General features: G+C 30.0%; 1 protein-coding gene across 5 annotated transcripts in view; it reads left to right on the forward strand.

Moving 5' to 3' along the window:
* The first annotated feature begins 1,070 nt into the window (after positions 1-1,070).
* Positions 1,071-26,706, forward strand: part of LOC142327492 (cytochrome P450 4C1-like) — a 55,323-nt gene continuing 29,687 nt past the window's right edge. For 3 of the 5 annotated variants that reach the window (XR_012756999.1, XM_075370615.1, XM_075370614.1), the window contains exons 1-4: positions 1,071-1,233; positions 16,429-16,620; positions 21,372-21,478; positions 23,811-23,901. Coding sequence is in view for 4 of the 5 variants with exons in the window: in XM_075370615.1 (XP_075226730.1) it covers positions 16,458-16,620; positions 21,372-21,478; positions 23,811-23,901 (361 nt within the window). In the remaining variant the exon portion in view is untranslated. Of the gene's footprint in view, positions 1,234-8,882; positions 9,004-16,428; positions 16,621-21,371; positions 21,479-23,810; positions 23,902-26,706 lie in introns of all 5 variants that reach the window. The other 2 variants (XM_075370613.1, XM_075370612.1) reach the window with 2 other exon arrangements.

A 26,706-nucleotide genomic window follows, 5' to 3' on the forward strand; every position in this document is an offset into this window, starting at 1 on the left:
ACAAACATATCCTAAAAAAAAAACATATTTTTAATCATAACTTCAATACAAGTGAACCAATTTCTATTTTATTTGTACCAAATTACTTATCATTCAAAGGGCCTTCCAATGAAGTGTCACATGCTATAGCACCTTATTTTAAAAAAAGAGTTTTCAACCCTTAAAAATTTATAAAAAATTAAGTGTGAAATTTTGTGTTGGTAATTTAAAAAATAATTTTCACAGTGTTAATCCACACATAATTATTTCAAATGGTTTAAGAAGTAATATCATGTAATATTATAATTATTTTTGTTGGACTGAAATTTAAAAAAATACTACCCTAAATGGTTTTTTGTACCTACCGAGTGAAGAGGTGGGCGGATTTTAATTTTCTTTTCACCAAAACTAATTATTTTTTTCGGGTTTTCAATTAATGTAATTAAATGTTACCATTGCCATTTAAGATTTTTGAGTCGGGGTAGGTGTAGCGGAGAGGGTGGGTTCCACCTCTTTGAAAATAATTTTAAAAAGGTTCATCCCGAGAATGGTATACATGTCTGGAAACAGAAATAAGATATGATTAATAGCTATTGAGTAATAAATGTGGTAACTCTTGAAATGATCACCTGGCATACTATTACGGTCTGGTTTGGTTACAACATTTAAAAATCACAAATATAACTGATATTTCTTTTATTGTTGTTAATATTAATTCCAAATTGATATGCGATTCATATATCCCAAAATACAAATCTTAGTATAAATAAGAAAAACGTTCTATAAATGTAGCTTCATAACGCTTTATTTTTTCTGTTGGTCCGCTTTTGTACGATTTTTAAATTGCAATTCATATTTTAAAAATTAACTGAAATTTATTAAATTTTATTCATTAAATCTGCAATTTACTATAAAATAAATAAAATTCTTTCTTTAACGATTGCAAAATTTTAATTACTGGCCAATTAAATTTAACACGTTGAACGCAGTGTATGAAGAGTACAACTCATTATTATAATAATTATACTGTGTTGTGATAAGTATGCTGTCCTTGGAAACATTTGTTATTAACCCCCGCATTCAGTGTTGTTCGCTCATTCGTTTGATAACTTTCGTTCGACTGTATTTTCAACGTCTTAATTTTTTATGAACTTTGAACATTTTTTGCAAATTAGTTTTTTAAAGTAATTGCAGTAAACTAAATTTAAATTACCAATACGACTCGAAATACTTCAATAAATTTCAAACAATCAAGTAAGAAAATATTTTTTTATTTAAATTTAATTTTTAAACTTCTAAAAAACTTGCGGTCTAATTACAACTTTCATCATGTTCGGGCGATTCAAGTGTTCATTTCGCTATATAAAACTCGGGAGTTAAGAGTTAATCTCCATTAACAATTTTAAAGTTTGATTTGAGTTTAAATTTTTTAATTGTTTTATAACTTTTTAGCTTTTATTATACTGTTTTATTACAACTTTTTTTTTATTATGGATCAGTGTCTTCGATATGTCGGTAATAAATTAAAAATATAATCCAATTTAAACGTTGAAATTACAATTTTTTTAAAAGAAAACCGTAATTATTTGCATAGTATTATATTCCAACATAATTATAACGTGTTGCGTATATTGTTTCCCGAAAATATTAAATCCAGTTTTGTATGTGTGTTAAATGTAATTTATTATATTATTATAGAAATAAAATTGATTTGCAATTTTACAAACTTCTATTATGAAATGATTTAAAAATAAAAAATATAAACTGCACAATTAATTCTTTTTACCACTCTTATATAACTCGTTCTTGGACTATGTGAGATTCATGGTACGAAACTTTTCAGTCAAATTTTTAAGTACTCCGCTTATCCATTCGCTCTGAAATTTTCCATACAGGTTTAGTCCTGATGACAACACTTTTGAGGAACATTTTTAAGTCGCTAAGATGCCCCTAAGTTAGTTACTAAGTGAAAAAAATGTCCCTTTAACTTACGCAACCTCGTTTATTTGCATATTTTCTTAGTGAAAGAATGATCGATGTTTGTGATATTGTCGTTTCAATTGATTAAATTGAACGAAAGAATTTTTTCTACGGCTGAGAAAAAAAAATTGAATTTCATGTAGTCGCTCAAACCTGTACGCTAGCACAGCTGTAAAGTATAAACTTATGAAGAGTTAAAAGTAGAAAATAAAAAATATATAAAAAAAAAAAACTTTTTAAAAACCACCACTCTTATGTTAAATGCGCTAAAAAGTAGAAAATAATTTTAGGACGGTATCTTAGAATGTATTTGACAACAAGCTTTGATGGTGATATGTAAAAAGTTATAGTTTCAAATTAAAAATTTGATGTTTTTGCCAATTTTTTCATATGCGTGATGAATGGCCTAAAGAGTGGGGTGCAAAGATGAGCACCACACTTTTTTTTTTTACATGAAAAAATTGGTAAAAACGTTAAATTTTTAATTTGAAGCTATGATTTTCACATAATCTTACATACCACCATCAAAGCTTTTTGTCAAATCAATTCTGATATACCGTACCGTCCTAAAATTAGTTTTTACTTTCTAGTGCGTTTAATTTCAGAGTGGTTTTAAAAAGTTTTTTTTTTACATATTTTTTATTTTTACCTTTTAGTGCATTTAATATAAGTATGGTTTTTAAAAAGTTTTTTTTGAATATATTTTTTATTAATGTTAGGTAAAAACTGCTTTGTTGTTACGGACGACGAACGTTGCCCGCCGTCCCCGTGTGATTTGACGTACTGCTGACGGCAAACGACAATCGTCTACTTTTTTCAGATTTAAACTTAAAATGTATTTTAAGTTTTTTTTAATTTATCTGGCGGGAAAAAATTCAATTTTCTGCCGCGTTGAACGTATTACTGTATCTCTGTAACTGCTATTTCAGTCAAATTATATTTCATTAGGGGAACTCTAAAGAAATTTATTCTTAAAAAAAAATCACCTTTTATTCAAAAAACCTGAAACAATCGAGTTATGATGAAAATCGATACCTGTTCTCTTAAAATCCAAATTATGGAAAAATCACACTAGATTTTGTGTTAAGCCATCACATTTGAATTTTAAATGGTAATTTTCAAAAATACATTAAACAATTATAATATAACATAACGTAATGTACGTGAGACTTCTAGGTATCCTGAACTCAATGAGTCTTAAGGAACGATACTAAAGAAAGGATACGTAAAAATGAGGGCAGGAATTTGAAGATGGGCAAAAGAAACCGAGTTGTGCACCTAAGTGCTATCTTTCAACGCGTAATCTGTAACAGGAAGAAACAATTGGATTATATTAACATTGATTAAAATACAAACACTCGATACACATTTAAACTATCAAATTAGGAAAATAACTCGAAATTTCAATTTAAACTATCCTCAAGTAAATGAATTGGAAAACGCTTATTATTTTTTATTTCCAGTTTATACAAATGTTATTATTTAAATCTATTTTCCAATAGTTTTTAATTATTATTTAATGCTATTATTTGTAACAAAACATTATGTGAGTGGCAGAACTTGATATCAAATAACCATTCTGTGCACAGATCGAATTTCAAAATTAATTTTTAATATAAATTTAACAAAATTTTTCCTGAACCCGGAAATGTCAAAGAATTAAAAAAAAAGAGAGCATAAAAATTTGATATTTACCATTGAGAAGTTGTTCCAAGCTAAGATTCTGTTACTACATGCCCCAATCTATTTTTTTGGAAAGAAGGGATTGATGAAAATAAATATTTCAGAAAAATTTTTTTTTGGAAGTTGGATTCTGCTCTTTTTGTAGATTAACTTTTCTTTTGGGGTATTTATTCAAGGAACATTAAAAATAAAACAAAAACTAATGGTAAAAATTATAATAAAATTTAATTTAGATAATTTCAAAATTTTGAATATACCTTAAGTTACACTATATATTTTTTTTAATTTCATCGATTGCTGGGTTTTTTGGTGTGAATATTGATTGCATATGAAAAAAATATCCTTCAATTATTTTACTTTAAAAGTAACCATACTTTACATATTTCCTAGTTGGCTTCCCTCAATATCACTTTCTGTTATAAATGTATTTACTGGAACTAAATAATTTGAGAGTAAAAGTATACCATTACAGTTATTACTGAAATTTGGTTAGCTCCAAAAAACATAACAACAATTGACAAAAATATATACTACTGAAAAATACATGAAAATTCTACTGTTTTGCTATAAATAAATTTTTTTGTAAGACAACTACTTTAAATTCTCTCATATGTTCAGTACATTGCATAAATTACCTAGGTGAAACAATAACTAATTTTATTTTACTTTTTTAATTTATGCATTATTTTTCTAATATAATATATTAGAAATATCAAATGAGAAAGCTTTTCTGTTTTAAATTATTTTGTTAGAATTTCATGTAACAGCAAAATATGTATGATATTTTCACTTAAAGAAATTTGCAGAAAAACACAGTTTTTTTATACATCTTTAAGCATGTGTATCAACACTGCTGTTTATTCTCTCCTTCTTATGTTACATACAGAAAAAAATTAGAATTTTTCGTTTAAGATATAAAGTGTAAGTTTGTATAAAATTCCATATTGGTGGTAAAACGTCTGACACAACACAAACTCGCTTCTAAAAATGGTTTAACTCATTCCAAAGAATGATTAATATAATATACTGGGCTGACTGAAGATAATGAAAAAATAAATGATTTTCAATTGCCTTCTTTACTTAGCAAAATGCATTGTTGCTGACCATCATGCCAAGCCCATTGATATCAGATTATATTCAACCCTTCAAGGAATATCTATATTTTGTTCAGCGCTACCTGTATAAATCGTTATAAACTGATTATCAAATTAATGCTTTCAGAGAAAGCAACAATGATTAGTGACAGTTTTACCTTATATATATTATATGAGTCACATTCATAAGGAAAGCTGTGACAGATAGTATAAAACAAAAAATTAATATACAACTTTTATAGGAAGCAATGCATTTTAGACATTGTCCCCATGCGGTAATATGTACATTTAAAAAATCTTTGCTTGTTAAAGGAACATCCTCTCAGAATCATATAGAGTATCTCTGTTTTAGTGTTACAAATCTAATATACTAAATATATGCTCATTTGAGTCATTGTTTCTTAGGTAAAGTTAAAACTTTTTATAAAGATTTCAAAACTTTTAAAACCCCTCTCAATTAGTACATAAACAACTATTTTAATTTACAACTAAGCTACTTTTATTTATCCAATTTTTTTAGCTTACAGGTTATGATGAAAGCAAAAAATCATTTTTTGTCAAAATCTATTTATGTATTTATCATGGTTTTGAAACGACAAAAATCCTAGTAATCGTGGGTACAAACGTTTTTACGAATGTAAGTTATCTTTATACTTAATGTGATGTGACCAATGCTATTTTTCATTTTACATGAGGAAAAGTTTAACGTAAAACCATGAAGTTTGGTAACTATTGAATTAGAAGGTTCTTTCTTTTTCCTGTTTAGCCTCTGGTAACTACAGTTTAGATAATTCTTCAGAGGATGATATGCATGAGTCTAAATGAAGTGTAGTCTTGTACATTCTCAGTTCGACCATTCCTGAGATGTGTGGTTAATTGAAACCCAACCACCACCAAAGAACACCAGTATCCACGATCTAGTATTCAAATCCGTGTAAAAATAACTGGCTTTACTAGGACTTGAACACTGTAACTCTCTACTTCCAAATCAGCTGATTTGGGAAGACACGTTAACCACTAGACCAACCTGGTGGGTTTGATTTGGTATCCAAATTACATAAATTAACACTGTATGTTAACTCTCAACTCTCCAAATACACGATATACAAATTCGTGTTGCCTCCCATTACGTTTAATAGTAGATTAAAATATTTAGGATTATACTACAATCCTAATTTAACTTTATGATAAATGCATAAATGTTAGGATCAGGTATAAATCCCTTATGTAACTAAGTTAAGAGCATAACCCTCCCTAATGGTTGAAAGTGATCTGACTTGAACAACAAGCCACTTCTGAAAAGCGATATTGTTAATCTGAAGAATAACAATCCAAGTTAGTTGATCTTGGGATGGTAAGATTCACAATTGGATCCGGTAGGCAGCGCTGCGATCGCGTTTTAGAAATTTTTTTTTTTTTAATTTTTGGCGTATCAGTCAGATCCGGTAGTTGGTGCTGCTGAGATCGGATTCTAGGAATTTTTTTTATTTTGTTGCCTTTTCGCATATCAGTTACTTGCGTCGTAGCTTAGTGTTGTTATTACATTAAAATTCGTATTTTTAACCGACTACTGTGTTTAGAGAGTAGTTAGAATTAAATCCGACAGGTAGTGCTGTTCTGACAATTGGATTTATTTACATTCTGACTTTTATAAAGTGAAAGGTTAAATTTTTTGAAGTTCCGTGATGTTCAGTTTTTTAAGGTTTTATCAAACTTTCAATTGTGCTTCTTTAATCTGTATGTATACTCAAATCCAGCAATAGCAAACCATTGCCGAGTCTGCTAGAATTGCGCGCTTATTAAGAATATTTATTATTATTTTCGAATTCTCCCGCTAAATGGAAGACGTTAAGCAAATAACTCAACTTTCCTTTCAGTTCTTCTTGTTGCTCCAATAAGTTTTCATTCTTTCCGAGAAAGCTTGTTTACGCTCTTCTGACCACTTTGGTCTATTCTGTTTTTGTTTTGGTTGCTCTGATGTAACTTCCCATTTGTTTACTTTGTATCCGAAGGTGTCTCTTTCTAAAATGTCTGTTGGACTTATGTTGGCGTTTTTTTTGGTCCTTTCGAAGTTTATCCATCCAAGGTGTTGAGTTCTTGAGCGAGGTTACATATTCTGTTACCCTTTTTGTCAATCGATTTTCTGGTATTCTACTGAGATGACCAAAGAATTTCATTCGTCTTTTCTTAATGTAAATTTCGATGTTTGAATACTTTCCTGTTGTTTTGACTGATTGTAGTCTGCAGCCATCTTGGGTATATTTTGCTCCTAGGATTTTCTGAATGATCTTCCTTTCTACTTTTTTAATTTCTTTAAGTTTCATGTTTTCTGTTAAGTGTCAAAGTTTCACCGGCGTAAAGGACTGCTGGTTTTATGACTGTGTTGTAATGCCAGAGTTTAGTCTGTCTTGACATCATTTTTGTTGTAGATGTTGTGAACTAATCCTAGTGCTTTTTTGACTTTTGGAGACGATTTTATAGTGAGATTTTTTTAAGGCCTGTTGGTTCGATTAATTCCCCGAGGTATTCAAAGTATGGGACCCTATTGAGAATAATATATTATTATTTACTGAAATAACGTTTTAAAGTAAAATTAAAGAATATACATTGTGCAAATTTGTAAGGTGCAGTATTGAAGTGAGTATTTTACATGATTTTTCATGAATTTTAATGATGTACACACGTGCATTCAGTAACAATCAACCTAAAAATTTAAATTGTCGGTTCTCATTTGATTCTATGCAACTTATGAGGTATTGAACGGCTCTTTGAAAATAAAAATGTAAGTTTGTAAAATAAATTATAACATTTATAAAATTAAAATATAAGTTACTTATAACAAAAATTATAATAATTATGTTAATTGAAGTTATAATTTTTGTAGCTGATTAATTTTATAAAATATTTTCAAAAACAGTTTTTAATTCACAATTACCTAAAATTTGGTAAAATAGATGTTAAAATAAAGAATGATAAAAATTTTAACTGCGTTGCTTTTTTACAGTGCTTTAAATTTTTATTAATTGATTAATTAAGCTATCACACATGGTTATGAAACTTCAAAATTAAAAAATTAAATAAAATGTAGAAGGTACTTTTTTAGAATGATCGTAAGTGAAAATTAACAGTAACGTGGATGAAAATTTATTAATTTTACGACGTTTCGATTTTTTAATTCAATTTTCATCGGACATCTCAATATTTAGTGAAAATAAATATTAACCATACTACACATAATTAATCAATAAACCCATTACAATAATACAACAATCACAAACTGATAATATCATACTAATAGTCATGTTAATGAAATTTAGAACACATTCCTGCTAATTTTAACTTAAATAAGTTACTTATATTTATGTGTTTGCATTTATTTCAGAACAACGCCACGTCAGGACAACATCTGTCGGGTCCGCTAGTAATTTATAAAAATAGCCATTATTTAATTTATTTTAAAAATGACTGGAAAACAGTTCGTTCAAAAACATAAAAATTGGCGAGGGAAATAGGAAACAATTAGTTAATGTTTATTAGGAAATACATATTTTTTTAAAAGAATTGTTGCTTGTCAAGCGGGTGTAAAATCAATTCGCTTTAAAAAGTAATCAATAAAAAAATGATTTTTCTAATTGTTCTCAGTTTTATGAAGAAGTATTACAGCAATTAAAACAAAATTATAAGATATAAAATAAAAATTCCCTTTTTTATCATAATTACGAAAAGTATGGAAGCTTCAAATTCGTTGGGAGAGGTGTAAACTGCCTAATAGAATACAAAAATGTTTCTGCGTATACAAAGAGCGTGCTGTAATAATTTTTAAAAAGAATGCTATTTAAAATTTAAATATATCAGAATTATCCCGGTTTTATATGTAATTAATTTTGAAATTAAAAACATTTACGAAAACGTGTGCTGTTTGAATAGTTTAATGTGGCCACGAATGGATCAACAATATTTATTATTAAGCAGGTGTCATTATAACGTGCATCACCTTAACGACAGGATACGACCTATAATATAAAAAACTTCGTAACTACTCATCAAAGCGGAAAACATTGTAATATTTTATCTGATTTTAACATCCAGTTTACTATTCTGTTTTTCGAAAAAAATCATTGATTCACATATTTCATATTTTAATAGGCTAACAAAGCTACGTATATGCTGTACCACTACCGTGGAAACTGTTGGTTGATTGTGCTGTAAATTCGTGTTCTTTGCTTTTGCAAAGCTTTGATACCAAACGTCATTTTTTTATCTGCTAGTAAGTTAACTAAAGTAACTTTTTTTTTTAGATTAATTATTTGTTTTAAGATTATAAACAATACTTAACGTGTTAATATTTTATATCTTTATTACAATTTTTACGTTACAGAAAAACATGTTAAAAAATTAATCTACTTTTCCGTATTGTGTAAATTGAAATTTACAATAAAATACGTTTGAAATTTAAAAATACTATTGAAAACGTTACTGAAGAAAATATCAGAATTTTATTTTATTACTTATATTTTTTTTCCAGATAATAATTATATTTGTATCACTAATTAACTGCTAAATATTATTTTCCCGTCTAGATAATGCTATAGCTCTAGAAGGGAAAGTATTGTAATCTGCCCAATTAGATCATATGCGATTTTCACCGGATCTTTACGTTTTGACACCTAAGGAACCCAAAAAAAAAACCGGATAGAAATTTTCCGGATGTTAATATTCCTATTTTATGTACGTATGTGTTCGGTGTTAGTTTCTAAATCACCTTATATATCCAGAACTACTCGACCGATTTTGACTAAACTAGGTCAGATTACTTCTATAAATGGGGCATTAAATTTATATACCATTAAATTTTCAACTTAAAAGGTCAAGAGAGTACAGCTGTAGAGCAAGGTCACCCTCAGTATCTCGAGATTTCGCCTAATTAAGGTCTTATATTTCTTAGACACATTTCTTACCAATTAAAAAATAAAATTTCCAAAAACGTTTTTGCAAAATCGCACCTTAACCCCAAAAAATGCTGTTGTAGTCGTCTGTTATATTGGAACGTCACAGGTGAGCGGTAGAATTAAATAAATTAATAATATTTAAAGTGTAATAAAGTAACTCGGTTTGGCTGGGTCTCGAACTCGATCGCCTGGTTGACTCGGTACCTATGTATTAAGTCTCGCGGCTACACCAGCTGCCAACAATACAAACGAAATTTGTTCTATGTAATTTGTGAAATTACATTAATTTAGTTATTGCTGACCGTCGCCGCTAGTACCGCCACATCCGCGCGAATTAAATACGGTATGCGCGCTCACATTAATTAGAATCATTGAATTAAATAAATGAAAAATATTGTATTTAAATAAAATTATAAATATTTAAAATTAAGTTATATGTGTATGTGTGAATAAACCGTACATCTGAAAAACCCACAGGAACGCAGCTTTAGTCGCGTGACGGGAAAGTCCTGCAATTGTTGTCAACATTTTTTCAATCTTATTTTCAAGTTATTTTGGATGCTATTTCATTGCTAACATAATGAATCATTTTTTTTGTTGAGATGACGGGTATTGACTGCTTTGATGATTGCCCTATGAGAATGGAAATTTGTAGCGTATGAAAAATGTTATGCTTGTCCGGGATTCGAAGCCAGGACCTTCAGATGAAAGTCTGAAACACTACCACTCTGCAACGGAGATCGGAATTACATAATTTAAAGGCCGAACTAGTATATTATATATTTTTCAATATTTTTCTTCATTCTTATATTTTAATATATTATTGAAAATATATTTATTTTTCAGTGTTTATTTTTGATAAATTGAGATTATGATATTTAAATTATTTCGAAATTTAAATTATAATCTTTAAAATGGAAAAGGATGTTTTATGTCCGCAATTTAACCCTTTTTTGCGTGTAAATGTTTTAGCAAGGTAATGAAAATAGTTTAATATTTTTGTGAGTCTGATTTACATTTTTATTGGATTGTTATTTTTTGAAAACATTTATTAAAGGTAACAGCGTTCGGTTAATTAAATTTCAAAGAATTCATTTTTTAATTTATTAAAATTTTATAAGAAAAAAACTTCCTGAAAAATTGAGAAAATGTAAGCAAACTCCTGTACTCCCTGTACTCTTTACATGCAGGTTTACCTTTTACTGTTTTAACAATCCCGGCTAGAAATTAGCATAGCAGTAGCAAAGAAGATGGAAGATGTAAATTGACAAGGATCTATTTGTTATAATACAGTATTTATATGGGATTATTGGGCTCATGTATAATTGCCTAGAAGGAAGAAGAAGCGATGGTAACTATTGTAGAGAGTTTGAATTGGACTAGAAGTTCAGCATTAACAGTGGTATATGTGATACTGGACGTGAACGGCAAATTATTTTCCATCAATCTCACCAATACTGCTGTAATCTATCACTTAGTTGGATTCATTTTGCAGGTGTTTGGAAAATTTTATCTTTTTTTTTTTTTAGCTTGACCAAATACATTATTAATCATCTGATAGTGGTCATTAGAACCAGAGAAGACAGATACAACTTCCAACTCAATTCTGCTATACCTATAAAAATCATCCTTACTTGGTTTGCTTCAAAATCTTATCTATTTCAAATGATCGAATTGTAATTTTCTACTAATAAAATCTATAAAAATATTTTCAGTTGAGATTAAATACGAATTTACAGAAATTAAATTGAAAAAAATTTGATGTGGACACCACATGACGTCTTTTACACCTACTAAATTACATATACACATTTTTTGCTGCACTTCATTTAAACTTATTTCATTTGAAAGTGAGATACGATGCTCCAATTCTTTAATAAAGTGGACAGTTGCACAATTGCTGAAATATTAGTTTTTATTAACATCAACTATTTATACAACATCAACAATCTTACATGAAATATTAGGAGAGAAATATTAATAAATATTAGAGAGATATTAATCGTGTTACTAGATTAGTATTATTCGTATCTTCATGAGTTGCTGATTAAGAAAAGTTTCAGATTTCTCGTATGTCGTATAAGTAAAAGTTAATAATGATAATAATTAAACTATTCCGTTTCATGAACTTCTGTGTGCTGGATACACATGTTAATTTTGATTTTACGGTTTAAAATACTCAGTTTTTATTATTGGATTATTTGATGAATAATAAAGCATGAAAAAGAAACAATCAAATAGGAAAAAGAAAGATAACATAAAGAAATATATCTCAAAAAAAACGACAAGACGATGAATATGAATAGGAAGAAAATGTTAAGAACAAGGGAAGAATAGAAAAATTAAGAAAAGATGATAAATATAAAATGTTAAAACCAAAGAAAGAATAAAAATATTAAGAGAAGATGATAAATATAAAAAGGAAGAAAACGTTAACACCAAGGAAAGAATAAAAAGATTAAGATACGATGATGAGTATAAAGTGAGAGAAAGTTTGAAAATTGGAGAAGGTGTACACAGATTAAGATCAGAAGAATTATATCAAACCAAAGAGTGATTAAATGATTTGCAACAAAAAACAAACAAAATAATGATCAACTCTGACTTAGGGAGAATATTGTCCGGCTATATCAGAGGAATGAAAAAAAAAAAGAATTTTTTGCATATTAAAGATAAGAGCATATATGGCTCAGTGTATATGTTGTCCTTGTGAGGGTCTATTTTCAATCACTCTGCAGTTAACTTTAATGTAGATAAAATTAAAAAGAAATTCCAAAATAATTAAATAAAATTAAACTAGAAAACTTTCTTAAATCGGTTTATATTCCTCTGAAGCAATACCTAACGGTGGTCCCGGAGGTTAAAAATGCGCTCTGATTGGTGCTTTATGTCACGTGACTTTATTTTTACTTATTAATTTCTTAAATATATTAAATAATCTTAAATAAATTAACAAATTAGTTCATTTTCAATATTTTTAGACTAAGACCAATTGCAAAAAACAAAATTGTAATAGGTTTTCCCTTACTGTCATCTAGCCTATTGTCAAAACAGCAGCACTACCTATAGGATTTAATTCAAACTACTTTCTTAATACAGTAATCGTTTCAAAATACCCCTCTATCTTTCTACTGGTCAGATCGAGGATTTAAATAGCTTTAACCTTCTCCGTACAACGCGGACCATTTTGTTAAAAACCGCGTATAAATAGGTTCAGTAGTATTTTAGTCTACAGCGGACACACAAACGAACATTGCTTTTTATATATATATATATATATATAGATAGATAGATTTATTATTTATATTTAATTATGTTCTACTTTTGTTTTATAATTATATATTGAAACAATTATTATAATTTCAAATTAATGCTTTTTAGCGATTATTTATATATTTTATAACAAAATGTACATTACATAAATATCTTTAATTTTATTATTATTCTTTTAAATAATGTTAAAATATACATTGTATCATTTCATATGTGTTTAAAGCATAAATAATACAATTTCTTTACTTGTTTGTCAGTTTTATTCTAAAACGTTCAGAGAAATTTAAAACTAATTTTCATGTCGTACACAAGTCAAATGATAGATGAAATCAGGTGGAAATAAATTGTAAATTAATCTAACTGATACAAAAGTAAAATAAAAATCCCTCCCGGCACGCCGGAAAGCGGAGGTAGATTTAACCGGTGCTAACTAGGGGATAAAAAAGATTTCCACCTTAAAGTTAAGAAAAAAATTCAAATTTTCTCAATACGAAAACGGTTGCGTGTGAAATAAGTTTCACATGTTTAGCATACGACATGCCCCCATCTTCTTACAATTCCAGCAACATTTTGGTCATCCCTTGCCGTAAGGGTGGTCATATCAAAAATTGTTTCAGACAAAAGTTTTAGTTAATGTTTAGAGAAATAACGACCAGTTTAAACCAACTTGATAATGGTTTTGATTTTGGCCAGTTATATTTTATGTACAAATTTGAAAATGATTGACGCAAAATTTCGGCAGTTATCGTGTCCAAAAGAAAGTGAACTATATATATAGTTCACTTTCTATATATAAGCTTTTAAACTGACAGTGGTTTTGGAGTCTGGGGGATGTGAAACGCAAAGATATGTCGAAATTTTCCGGAAGTCGAATCATGGTACCCATTTCAATAGGCAGCTTTGTTATGAAATCTACCTAAGTTTTAAATCAATTATTTACATACGGAATAAATTGAGAATTTATTGCACGTAATTTTACACAGACGTTTTATAAGTAAAATTCATAAACGTAGGTCTTTATTTTTTCATAAAACGAAGGAATAAATTATTTTTATCTATTAAAACGGCTGAAAAATTTGTTAACATAAATTGCCAGCACGAACTTAAGTAAGTACTTTGCAAATACGTTCAACCACGCGCAAGTGAGTGTTCAGCACGGACGGTATAAATCCTGTGCTTTTTAGTCTCCAGTATGCACCACGCATTAGCACGTCGTCGGGTTTTTTAAACTTTTTTTATTCCAAGACGTGTGTAAATGTTGATAAATAATATATTTAAGCGAATTAAAAACAAAAAAATAATTCAGCAAGGAAGGTTAATGTAGCGATGAAAAGCCAGCAGTGAATGTATTAACTGCAAAACAACACAGCAAATGTTGTTTCCCATTAACTGTGTTTGTCACTAATCTAGCAGAGAGACCCTTACCTTATTTTCAAACCTAAAAATATGCACAATTGGAGTTCAGTATGTACTAAGCATTGGTATCTCACTAATGATCAAGAGAAAAATAGCAAATCGGTCTGATATTGTGTTCACACTAACATGGTGAATATTATTAGCTACATCAATGATCTCTCAGTTGGAGGAGGTGTTGCTAATTAGCAACATAGAATAGACTACCACTAAACACCAAATAGTAAAAGAGGATTATGAGCATGTGGATCCAAAAAGGAGAACTTTTTTCAAAATTTATTAAGAAGTTGTGGGATATTGCAAAAAACCAATTTCGATTTTCTTCAAAGGCATTTCAGAGACAACTTTCTTAAACAGAATGGTTATCTATAATGCATATATAAAAATAACTGAAAAAAAGTTTCAAAAAAATCAAACCTTACCTCTAATTTCATTTTTTTTTCTTTTGCTCTGTCTGGTTTAAATATTTTTCAAAAAAAAAAAATTTTTTTGAAAGTTTATACCTCATGTATAGAGCTATCAAGAAATGTATATTTTTTAAATTATAGATGCTGGACCGAAAATGCAGTTAAGTCTTTTGAAAATTTTACTTTTTTATTTTAGCCTTTATTTTTTTTTAAGCTTAATCTATAAATGAACATTTAAAAAAAAACTTTTTTAATTTATTACCTCCCTCTAAAAAATATATATTTTATTTATTATTTTTTGTTTAATTTTTTTAATTTCTATTATTAATTTTTTTTTTGTATTTTTATTCATTACTTAAGGGGCTATTAAAATAAAAGGAGCTGTGGCACCTACATTATATTTCAAACCCAAAATGAGAAACAATCTTTTCCATTACTTTCATAATATTTATACTTTATTTTTTAAATATTTAGAAAAAATTTTCTTTTAAATTTATTTTTTATTTAAAAAAAATAAAAGTCAGGCCCTTAATGTATGAACTGCAAAAACTCTGGCTAAGCTGAAAAATGTTGCAATGAATAAAGCTGTGCAATATAGCTGTGTTAAGCTATTGCACCACTTAACTTGCTTCAGTGAATCATGCGATACTTTCCCAGCTTTTTTTATCCAGATATTAAGTTTATGATAGTTTATTCTGGAAGACTGGTATTGGCATTGTTTGAATTATTTACAAAGCAATGCTTTGCTGTTTACAAAGCATTTAATTGCAGCTTCACAGTGAAGCTGCAATCTGGAACATGATGTTTTTCATACTGCTTTTGTGAGACAATTAATAAAAATAACATCACAACCAATAAACCAATAAATTTATCAAAACATTGTCCTTGTTTCACTTTTTAAGAAGGAAATATTTCACACCTAATCAAATTAAATTCAAGCCAAAATCTTCTTCGCACTTGAATTGCTGATTTGAATTCACTAGACACACTCACTGCAAATACACATTATGGTATTTATTTACACATTTACTCAATAGTCATTAGTGCCAGTAGATACATAAACTACGATCTATGCAGCTTATCGAATAATAGTGAATACAAACCGGATGAGGACTGTTCTGTTGAGTAACGCATTTCAAGTTAGCTCCCACAGCTTATTAAAAATCGTTATATTCTATAGTTTACATTTTCTAATATGAGGTCAGTCTGTAAATGTAAGATTTTAATTGTGATGTTTGTTTTCAACTTAGTATTAGGATTTTATTTTGATCCTTAATTTATGTGATAAATGCTTGTATACCCAAGTCATTTTTGGAAGGATTTACAATATTACAAAAATTTTGTAATTTAAGAATTACTATGTGATCTTTAAGTTCTGTTTCTTTTTAGTTTTAAAACCAGTACTTGATAACAAATGCATCTTAAAACAGTTAATTGAATGATTTATTGAAAGCTGGTTTGGTGGTAAAACTCTTTCTAATAAAATAATATAAAATTAGTTGGCAACAGAAGCTTATTGCTGTTGCTCTGTTAGTATTACTTATGTAATTGTAAAAAGGAAAAAAAATAGTTATCTATAATAATACAAATATATGCCAAAAAAATACTGTACTTTTTTTTATTGTAATGATTGTTTTTGTTCTTTTGCAGGTCACATTGTGTATTATTTGAATGAAAATATGATGCTATTTACTTTTACAGCAGTATGCATTTTATTAGGTTTACTGTATTACCATTATGTCATAAGATTTTCAAGATTAAATAAATTAACTGTAAATATACCAAAACTTCGGTGGTGGCCAGTTATTGGCAGTTATTTAGAATTTGGCAGAACTTCTGAGGGTAAGATAATTCATATACCAATTGAAAATAAAAAAGTCACCTATTTCCCCTCTGTTTCATCTCTTAGAAGTAGGAAAACCTTCTGGTCCATCTTAGCATTGGACAGTTTGGAGCAGCCCCATGTAACAAAATGGATTAAAATGTAATGAAATAAAAAAATGAAACAACAGAATTTCTTCACTTTTTAAATGACATAGAAATTACTGTCCTAATAAATTTAATTAACATATCTTTCAACAATGGAATACTTTTCAGACTCTTTTAAGACTTTTATTGTTCTTCCATTCCATTCCATGAGAAAGGTTCTGCACTTAATTTTTGATCATAGGCCAACTTCAATATTGTCCATGTTGATTAATTCATTAATACAATTTCATCACTTTTTTCAAAAACTTTAGTAAATTCAGACAAAAATGAAATTGGTATATAATTTTGTAAATTAAGTTCAGGAGGGAAAGTAAAAACGAAATATAATTATTATATAATTATTTTTTCTCAAAGCACATGTTTTAACTTCTTTTGTTTTAAGCAAATATTGGATAAATTAATCAAAAAAACTATTCAAGAAGATGGTTGTTGTATGAATAATGACCAGGACAGTAACTCAGAGCAGAATTTGTTTCAGGAAATAATAATTAAATATAACGAAGTTGAAAAAAAGACAAAATTCACTTCTTCTTCTGATTCCAGTTAATGAAACCATGTTACATTTTTATTATATTTTATTTGTTTTTTTATTGACTTTTTGAAGAAAAATATGATACCACTTTTAGTCAAATGGTGTGAGTAGAGTTAAAAATAAATTTCCTTTATATTTTGAGGTCTGAGGAGTATGAAAATTCACTTAAATGGTGGTTTCTTTGATATTTAAAATTTTGTGGCTCAAAAATCTCCAAAACTACTATATAAATTTTATTGAAATTTAGATATGCTATTGTGGTATATCTGAAATTGTGCGTGTAATAATTTGATGAAGATTGGTTAAGTTTTTCTTGAATTAGGCTCAATTTAAGGTCAAAAAATTGGTTATTTATTTATTTATAAACCTATGTATAAAATTTTGTGGCCCAAAAATTTCCAGAACTCATTTTCATTACATGAAATATGCAGTAGTAGTGTGTATTGTATATTTGTATTATGTATTTTATGTGCTTTTTTCATTTTGTGTATTAATTTTTTTTATCAGATTAAAAGGTTCAGTATTAAAAATTAGTGTCAGAAAATCTTTATTTAACTTAGTATAAAAACAATATTTTTAAAAATTTACTTCTTTGTAACAGGTTAAATCTGTAGTAAAAATAAATTGAGTGTGAAAGTTTTTTTGTAATAATTTTTTCATCAAAAGTAGAATTCCATTAACTTAATGATAAGAAAATGTATTATTAATGCATGTTTAATTAAAGTAATCTTTTAAGTGATATTTTAAAGATATTTAGTCGGGTTCTAATTCATTCTTGGGAATATATTTTATTTATGGAGTAGAACACTTACACGTTCTGATGCAATATAATATACATTTAATCTCATTATTGCCAACCAAAAAAAAAAAAATTTATTGCTTTTCATAGAATAATTTAATATAGTACTGTACACATAATGTGATGAATTAATGCAAAAAAATAAATATTGATCAAGTAAAATGGTATAGATTGTTAGGTACTACATTAATGATGACTGCAAAGTGAAAACAAAATGAAAACAATGGCTAAAGAAGCATTTAACAGAAAGAAATAGTTATCATGTTCAAAATGGAATTAGAGTCAAAGAAGTGTTTCATTGAATGTTATTTTTGGACAGTACTTCCGTGTGGATGTGAAACACAGACACTAAGAAAAAGAAAAACTGGAACCATTTGAAATGTAGACATGGTAGAAGATTAAATGAACAGAAAAGGTGAAAAATTAAGCAATATTGAGAAGAGTTGATGAGAATAGAAGCTTTCCTAGAAAAGGAAAAGGACTGATGAAAACTGTGCTAGAAAGATAAAAAAAAAAAAAATGAGGCCAAAAAAAATTGGTACATAGATGAGCTAAATAATTAGATCATAGGAGATATCAAGATTTTAAAAATTAAGCAAGTGATAGAGAAAAATTAGATTGATTTGATATAATAGACCTGCCACAGAACAGATAACCAGATGATAATTGAGCATATGTACGATGTTGTATATTTAAAAATCATTACTTAGAAAACCACACCTCAAAGCAATTTACTTTTTAGAGTAAACTTTTTTCAAGGAATTTCACAGCATACATGTAAACAAGTTGTAAATTTTTTTACAATCAACCATAACTTTTATTTCAGACATAATAGTTTTTATTTAAACTTTTATTTAAAAATGTATTATTTTTTTATCTGTATATATTATTTATTTAAAAATTTTCATTTACATTTGGAAGTGAGTGTAGCATTCAGAACTAACTCTTTCTACATATTATTTTTTTTTCTTTCTGTATTATTATTTTTTGGAAGTTTTAGGGGCATCAACTGCTGTGGTCATTATCTCCTTTCCATACCAGTCTTGTCATTACAAGTCATGCATGAACAGACCTACTGAAGGATATTAAAACACCATATAAGCACAGGATGACAAGGGTGTAAAGAGCCCTTGCCACTTAAACACATTTAAAGCTAACACATTAAAAAACGTATCAAAATATGTTAAAAACAAATTCACCACAATGAAGTAAGGATGAATGTTCGAATACCTAGTTGATGAAAACCAGTTTTTATCTTCTCCAGACACTTGAGTCAGTTGAAGGTCAGGACATGCAACCTGGAGAGTACAACTTCTCCATTGTGTCAAGTGTTCAGTCTTTGCAATGCAATCACTCCTTGTGGTTGAAGCTCTTCAACAACAATTTCTCCTGTGAAATTTAGAAGGTTCCTGCACCTTAGAAATATTTTCAACTTCAATGTTGATGAGTCACATCTTTTTTGTTTGAGTTGCTTTGATGATTGAATAAATAAACAGTCTCAATAAATAAACCTGTCGCAGTCTTTCTTGTATTCTTAACAGCTTTTCCAGCCGCTTTCATGATGCGTTAAACTATCACCAAAGAAGTAATTTTCGAAAAATCGCCTTACTTCTAAGATAACTCCTCTTGATTGCAAGATATTTAGAAATCGATCCGCCACTCTTCAGTCAAAACATGGTTCGATCCTTCTTTTGAAAACTCTGCACTCTTCTTTGTCACTAAACAAGAACACTTATCATTTTCTTCGCTACCGAAGAAAGAGGTTTTCCAAGTAGAGGGGTTATAAGCAGACCCTCTGGCACAGAAGTGGTGGAACTAGAAGTTCCCATAAAATATATTTCGCCAGTCAATATGTCGCAAGGTGTAGATGGAGAGACGGATTGACTTTCCCCGGACCATTGAACCTGCCTGGGTTCTCCCAGTAAACCACCTTTCACAGATTTAACCCGGGCCGGGGAATCAGGTACTGCCTGACTCACGATACCCATATACCAGGGCTCGCACGTAGCAGTAAGGGCTCCGAACCTTACCCATGGAACAATCCATGCCAAGGGCTGAAGTAACTGACTCACATTGGACGTAGCAAAACTTCGGCAGAACAAGCTCACACCAGCCCACCCGCAACCTAGCTCCACAATCGGGAAGAGATGAGTACTTACCGTCTGCACTCTCCCAAACGTCGACAAAAACAGATAACGGTCATGCCTCCTGCCCTCGCTGCAACAACAAAACCGAGAAGCACAGCCGCAGTCAACTCGGACAGCTCGGGACCGCCAATCCCATACTCCACAGTGAGCTCCTGAGCAAAACCATTGCCCCGTTGGCCGACATAAATGAGGGTAGCGAAGTACTGCATTGTTGCCGCCCCGGAATCGTGCGTTGATATTATTAAACTGACGTGGGGTTGGTTTTATACAGGTTTTATTATTATTGTTTTTTATTTATTTTTCTTCGGGGTTGTGGGATCAAATACTTTGGGGATTTACCCTTTTACCAAAATAAAAAAGAAGAAATAATTCAAAAGAAATAATTTAAAAGAAAAAGATTCATATACTTTAAAATTTTTATGCAAAAAATTAAAAACTATTAAATGAATCTAGATAATAAAATACATTACAAACTCTGAAAATCTTGATTTGTAAACATATCACATTTGTTTATCACCTAGGCTTTCCTTTTCACCATCCTTTCTTACATTTTTTCTCCATCATCCTTACGACCTTCATCTCTGATATGACAAGGTGTCTGAGGCCTCGGTCATGATATCTTCTTTCTTTTCAGATACTAGTGATGTTCTGCGGCCGGCATCAGGTGATGCCAACCTAGTACCGGTTAGAATGGTTGTTAATGGGTCCCACCTTGAGGTACACTCCAATGAGATATTTGGAGTGCCAAATATTATTTGGAGTGGGGGCCCCTCTGGGCTTTTGGAGGTTCCATATCTCCATATTGTAGTCTTTGTATCCAAAGCTTTCCAGATTGTAATAAGCAAGCAAAAGCAGCAGGTGCAGAAGAAGACAAATCTAGGGACATCACCCCAAAGTAAAGTGGTAAGCAATTGCCGAGTGAATTGTCTGCAAACAGAGTTTAGATTTTTTAGTGTGTGAGAGACCCACACACCGGAGAACAAAGTCTTCAGTTCCCTGATAAATGCACAATGCATTTTTCCTCCTTTACAAAAAAAAATTTTTTAAATTATTATTATTATTAATAAGAGGAGGATATTTTTCTTTTTTATATAAATTAATGTGTTTTTTTTCTGTTTAATTTTAGCAATACTACAAAACCTCATTCGAATCACAAATGAAAATGGACCAGTGGTGGCTGGCTGGATGGGTAATGAACTGTTCATCATGTTATCTAGTGCAGATGATATACAAGTATGATTTATTTTTTGTTATAAGCAAGCTTAATTATAATGAATGAGAAACAATGCATTATTTCCCACAAAAGGGATTCAATAATTAATTGATTTACACTATCTGATGACACTCTTTCTTTTTTATTGTTCTTTTTTATTTTTTATTGTTACACTCTTTCTCATGACAGATGTAAAATAATTAAAGTGCAAGCAGCATCAGTTTGAGTTACTACAGTAAGGTTGTTAAAATAATTTTTATACTTATAAGTTTATCTGATTTACATTTCATAAATTATTCTCAGTACAAAAAGTCTTTATTCTACCTAGGGTTATATAGGATGATAAAGTTGTGGGTTTCAAGATTATGCAGGTCAGTTTCAAAACCATCATTACAAAAGGTGATGTAATTTTCTTCACAATCAAACAAAACAGATGATCTAGATAAAAATAGAAAGATATTTTTATCTTTTTTTTTGCTGAATTTTGTGTGCTTTGTTATCACAATGTATTGTAAAAATTTATAAATTTATTATAATGAACACCTAATCTTTACACTGTTAATTAATAATTCTGGATAAAACAGGATTTGGTAATTTTTTTAAAAATTTGCTTTCATTAAATATTTAATCAAGTATTTGTAGTTTTAGAACTTATTTTAATTTTTCTAACATATGCAAATATAAGAGTTGTCAAGAAGATTAAGTCTCTGAAATAGTTTTTAATGACTGAACATTAAAAATTTATGAACAAGTAATTCTATTTAAATTGAGTAATTCTAAAAAAAAATAATTGTAGTTAAAAATCTAAACCATTATCTGATTAATTTCACAAATTAAAATTTTAATTTGTCTACCAACAAGGTTAATGAACATTTCAGTTCAACTAATTATGTAATTGCATCCTCCAATACCATTTGATAATGTTTTATTTCACGATGTGTTTCATTTTGAGTACTTTCATGATTTTCTCTCATCTTCAATTGATCCAATCTTTTAATTGCTCACGTAAAATTACAATACACAACATTAACTAAATAAAATCTTGATAAATACAATAAAACAAAATTTGTTAAAACTAAAGTTAAAGGTTAAAAATTCCATATATAAAAATATGTCGTCAAACAATAAAAATATTATTTAAAAGTTAAAATGATAAATATATTAAAAAAGAATGAATGATATAGAAAAATTATACACAGTAATGTAATATTGGCTTGCCAAACCATACACACATATTCATTTTTATACATTTTTTATGTATGGAATTTTTAACTTTTAACTTTAGTTTTGATTTTAAATCTTAAATTTAAAAGGAAAAAATGTTTAATTTTAATTCCATTTTGATTTGAATTGATTTTAAAGTTTATATCCAAAGTTTTAACAAATTTTGTTTTATAGTATTTATCAAGATTTTATTTTGTTAATGTTGTATGTTTATAATATGATATCTAACTTTACGTGATCGATTAAAAGATTAGACCAACTGAAGATCGAGAAAATCGTGACTTCGCCGGAAACTGGTCTCCGGCGAAGTCGACTTGTCTGTAGTCGTGGAGTTGCGGGTCGTCCATTGAAATCAAACCGGGCTTCCCCTCAGCGACAGTTGGGTCCACACTACAGCGTTATAGTGGTGGCCCTCAGAGCCCCGCAGTGTCTGGTCGGAGTCGGTCGTCTTTCGCCAGCGTGGCCGAGGCGGTTCTCCCCGAGCGATCCCACGCTGGGCCGGCACCTGCTGCTGAGTCCGCCGGCCAGGGCGATTGAAACCCGATGAGCTGGAGCGGGAAGGTAGAGTCTGCGTCCAGCGGCTTGTTCGGCGGGCCGGCTAGACCTGCTGCTCCGGCGGGATGTGGGCATCCGCCGAAAGGTCCCACGTTGAGGCGGCCAGGGAACTTCTTCTGTCTTCTTCCATCCTTTTCTTCTTGTTGGTCTTCTCCAGGTGGTGGTCGACGATGAATTAAAAATTCACTGTCGTGTACGCTCTTTTATTGGAGCCTAAGAGTGATGGGGCCTCAGCGCCTCAATGGTGGAAGAACTGCGCGGCGGGAGTGACGCTGTACCAGCGCATACGTGTACTGTACTCCCGCATCTGAGCTGCTACCGTTGCCGTCCGCCGATATTAAGTTAGGCATATATGTGGTAACAATATATATATATATATATATATTGTGGGTTTCATTTTTTAGTTAGCATTTCATATAATTTTTTTTAACAACTACCAAAAATCATTTTCCAACCATAAAAATAAATTCTAGTCTTAGATTTTCAGTAAATTGCTTTTTTTTGTAAGTGGTTTTTTTTTTCACTTTAACCATAGGCATTGTTGTTTACATCATTATTCTTTATTATTTTTAGGTAGTATTGACTAGCAATAGGTTCTTAAAAAAAGGAGAATTTTACTATCTTTTTAAACCTTGGTTAGGATCTGGACTTGTTACTTCACATGGTAAGTCTGCCTAATAATATGCATGAGGTTTGTTCTAAATTAATCTAACATTTTGTTTTTTTTTATTTTTTGAAATTAGCTAGATATAAGTAGCGGGGTTTAGCACATTCCTTTTTACGAACAAGAATAATTGCTTCCACACACTTATTTTTGTTGATAAAAATCAGTCAGCAGTTTTTGTGTATAATTATTTTAAAAACTTTCCTCATATTATTATTTTATGTGTGGTAGCTTAACATTTTGAACAATGATGATAAATCAAGTTTAACCAGTTTGGTAAAATGTAAGTTGAAACACCACATAAGTTTTAGTTTGCGTTTAGTTTTTGTATTGTTAGTATAACACAAATATAACGACGAGGACCGGTCACTTTGGGGGTGTTAAAAAAAAGTATAACACAAATAAACTAATGAATAATGGTGATTATTAAAAATGTTCAATCCTCAAGGGGAATAATAATAGTGATGGAAGTTATTACTTCCAAAACGTTCAATAAATTTGTTCAACAGTTTTCAATAAATTTCGTGAAAAATACCCTACTTTAGAAATTAAACTACTAGAAGAGCTTACATCTGAATCCACGGGTGTATCCATTTCAGGTACTGCATGATCGCGAGCTATAAAGAAAAAATATGGGGTAGTATACACGCCAAAAAAGAAAAGAAAACATTCAAACCCCGTTTTATGCCAATTTGATGATTTCAATAAAAATGCCGTATGATCCAGTTCACGTTTTTTTAAAATCAATTGCCTACTCAATAAGATAATTTCAGCCATCAAAAGTGATCCGGATTTACCGAAAATTAGTCGGGCTATTTACATGAATTTCTTTTATCGATGGGTTTCAAATTTGCAAGAAAAAGTAGAAACAGTTTTGTAACTGATAGAGATGACATAACGATTTCGCGAAGGAAATAATTGAAACAGAGTTTAGAAAAACCAATATCAGTCAGTAAATAAAGTTTGGCGTGACACTTAAGTTAAGACATCTAAACAGGCTTTTCTTTTGGTTCTCATTATCACTCAATGGTACTTTCACGTACCACATAATTCCAGACGGATTAAATATTTACGAACATGTCTCTACACTTTTTCTCTCAACGGCACTGTTCAATTTCCGTTCAGAGTGTGGGAGAGTCACGCCTCGCTGGAAATATTTGGAACTATTTTAAATATCCTAGTCCATCTCGATATCATGCCCATTTCTAAAGATTGAAACTGTGAATTTAAACTTTTTGTAATCCGTTTCTTTAGCTTTTCTGATAATTTTGCGTTTGGAAATGTTACAATATAGTTTATACATGAAAATGATTGATTTAAATTATCTTTCCGTTGATTTGTTTTTTTTTTTTGATAACCAATAATAATGGGACTCGTCAGTTACGACGGATGATCCAAGGCTTTCTTTGTTGTTTTGAACATAACATAAAAAAGATATACCGTTTGTCGTTGATTTGTACAGTCGTGTAGTTTGATTGTTATATACTACAATAAATTTATTATTATTGTTTTAGAGTGATTTATTTTTATTTATATTGTTTGTTGTGTGTTTTCATTCATATTGTAGGAACACTTTTTATTCATGTTCTAACCCTTTGTGTTTGCATGACCAGTGATTGTGTTGGAAATTAGACTGGGACATTTTGCTGGTAATTTATTATATCTTATTTTATATATATTTTTTTGGTATCTTTTACGATTATTCAAATTATGGTTTTTTTAAAGATTCAGACATTGCATCCATACCCGAAGAAGTGATTCTTGTTGAAGCTAGTATTCTTGACAATAATGTAATGTAATAATAATGACCCAGATAGTTTTTTCCTTTTTTCTGCTGAATCAAATTATTTAATACACACTGCTAAATCAGTCTGATGATAGCAATAATAATGATGATGCCTCAAATAACAGTCGGTTTGCTCTGAATACTACTGCTCTTCCATTTCCTCCTTTGGAGGATTCATGTGATCTGTTTGTGCAGAATAAATTGTTGAAGGAAGAAATCCGCCAACTACAAGAGCAACTCCATAACGTGCTAGATTACTCAACTGAGTGTTACATCAGACTGCTTCAATTTACTTCAGGTCTTTGTTGCAAATATAAATAACGTGATATCTACTGTCCAAAGGCTATTTAGTCCTCCGTGTCTTCAGATTGTGGTACCCAGTGTGACATTTCTTCTGCTGCAGCATGTCCGGGTCTTGAATTTACTCGAATGTTGTTTGACAATGGAATGCAAACAAACTGTCTGTGGTACAAATGTGCAGTGTTGAAGGAGGCCCCCCCTCCGCCTCGAAGAATAGAGAGTGCGGGGCCCGCCAGGCCACCGCACTCTACTTAACGCAAGTTCTGTAGTGAACAATCTCCCTCTTCAACGCCCGACTCCTCCGGATCACTCAACTGCCAGCGTCAAGAACACCTCTCTGAGATGTCATTTTGTGTACAAAAAAAAGGTAATGTACTAAAGAGTATAAAACAAAGCTAGGCTAGAGATCATCGGGTTTGTCCTCTAAAGTTGTACTTCAAAATTATTCGTTTTTAAAATCCAAAATTTTATATCAGAATCACTCAAGTGGCCACTAATAAGGAGGATGAGTTGACGATAGAGTGCCAAGAGCTTCAGCCAGATATATTTGTAATTTCAGAACACGGGTTTACATCAGAAATCATTCAATTCTTCCACAAAATCACCAAGGAGGAGGTTTGGCAATTTTTCTAAAACACTCATTTAAATCCGAACCATTGAAAATCTACTCTGTCGACCTTGATTTCGAGGTCTGTGCAGTTAAAATCCAAACCAAGGTG

This window comes from Lycorma delicatula, chromosome 7 (assembly GCF_047948215.1).
Source record: "Lycorma delicatula isolate Av1 chromosome 7, ASM4794821v1, whole genome shotgun sequence".
NCBI classification, from domain to species: Eukaryota; Metazoa; Arthropoda; class Insecta; order Hemiptera; family Fulgoridae; genus Lycorma; species Lycorma delicatula.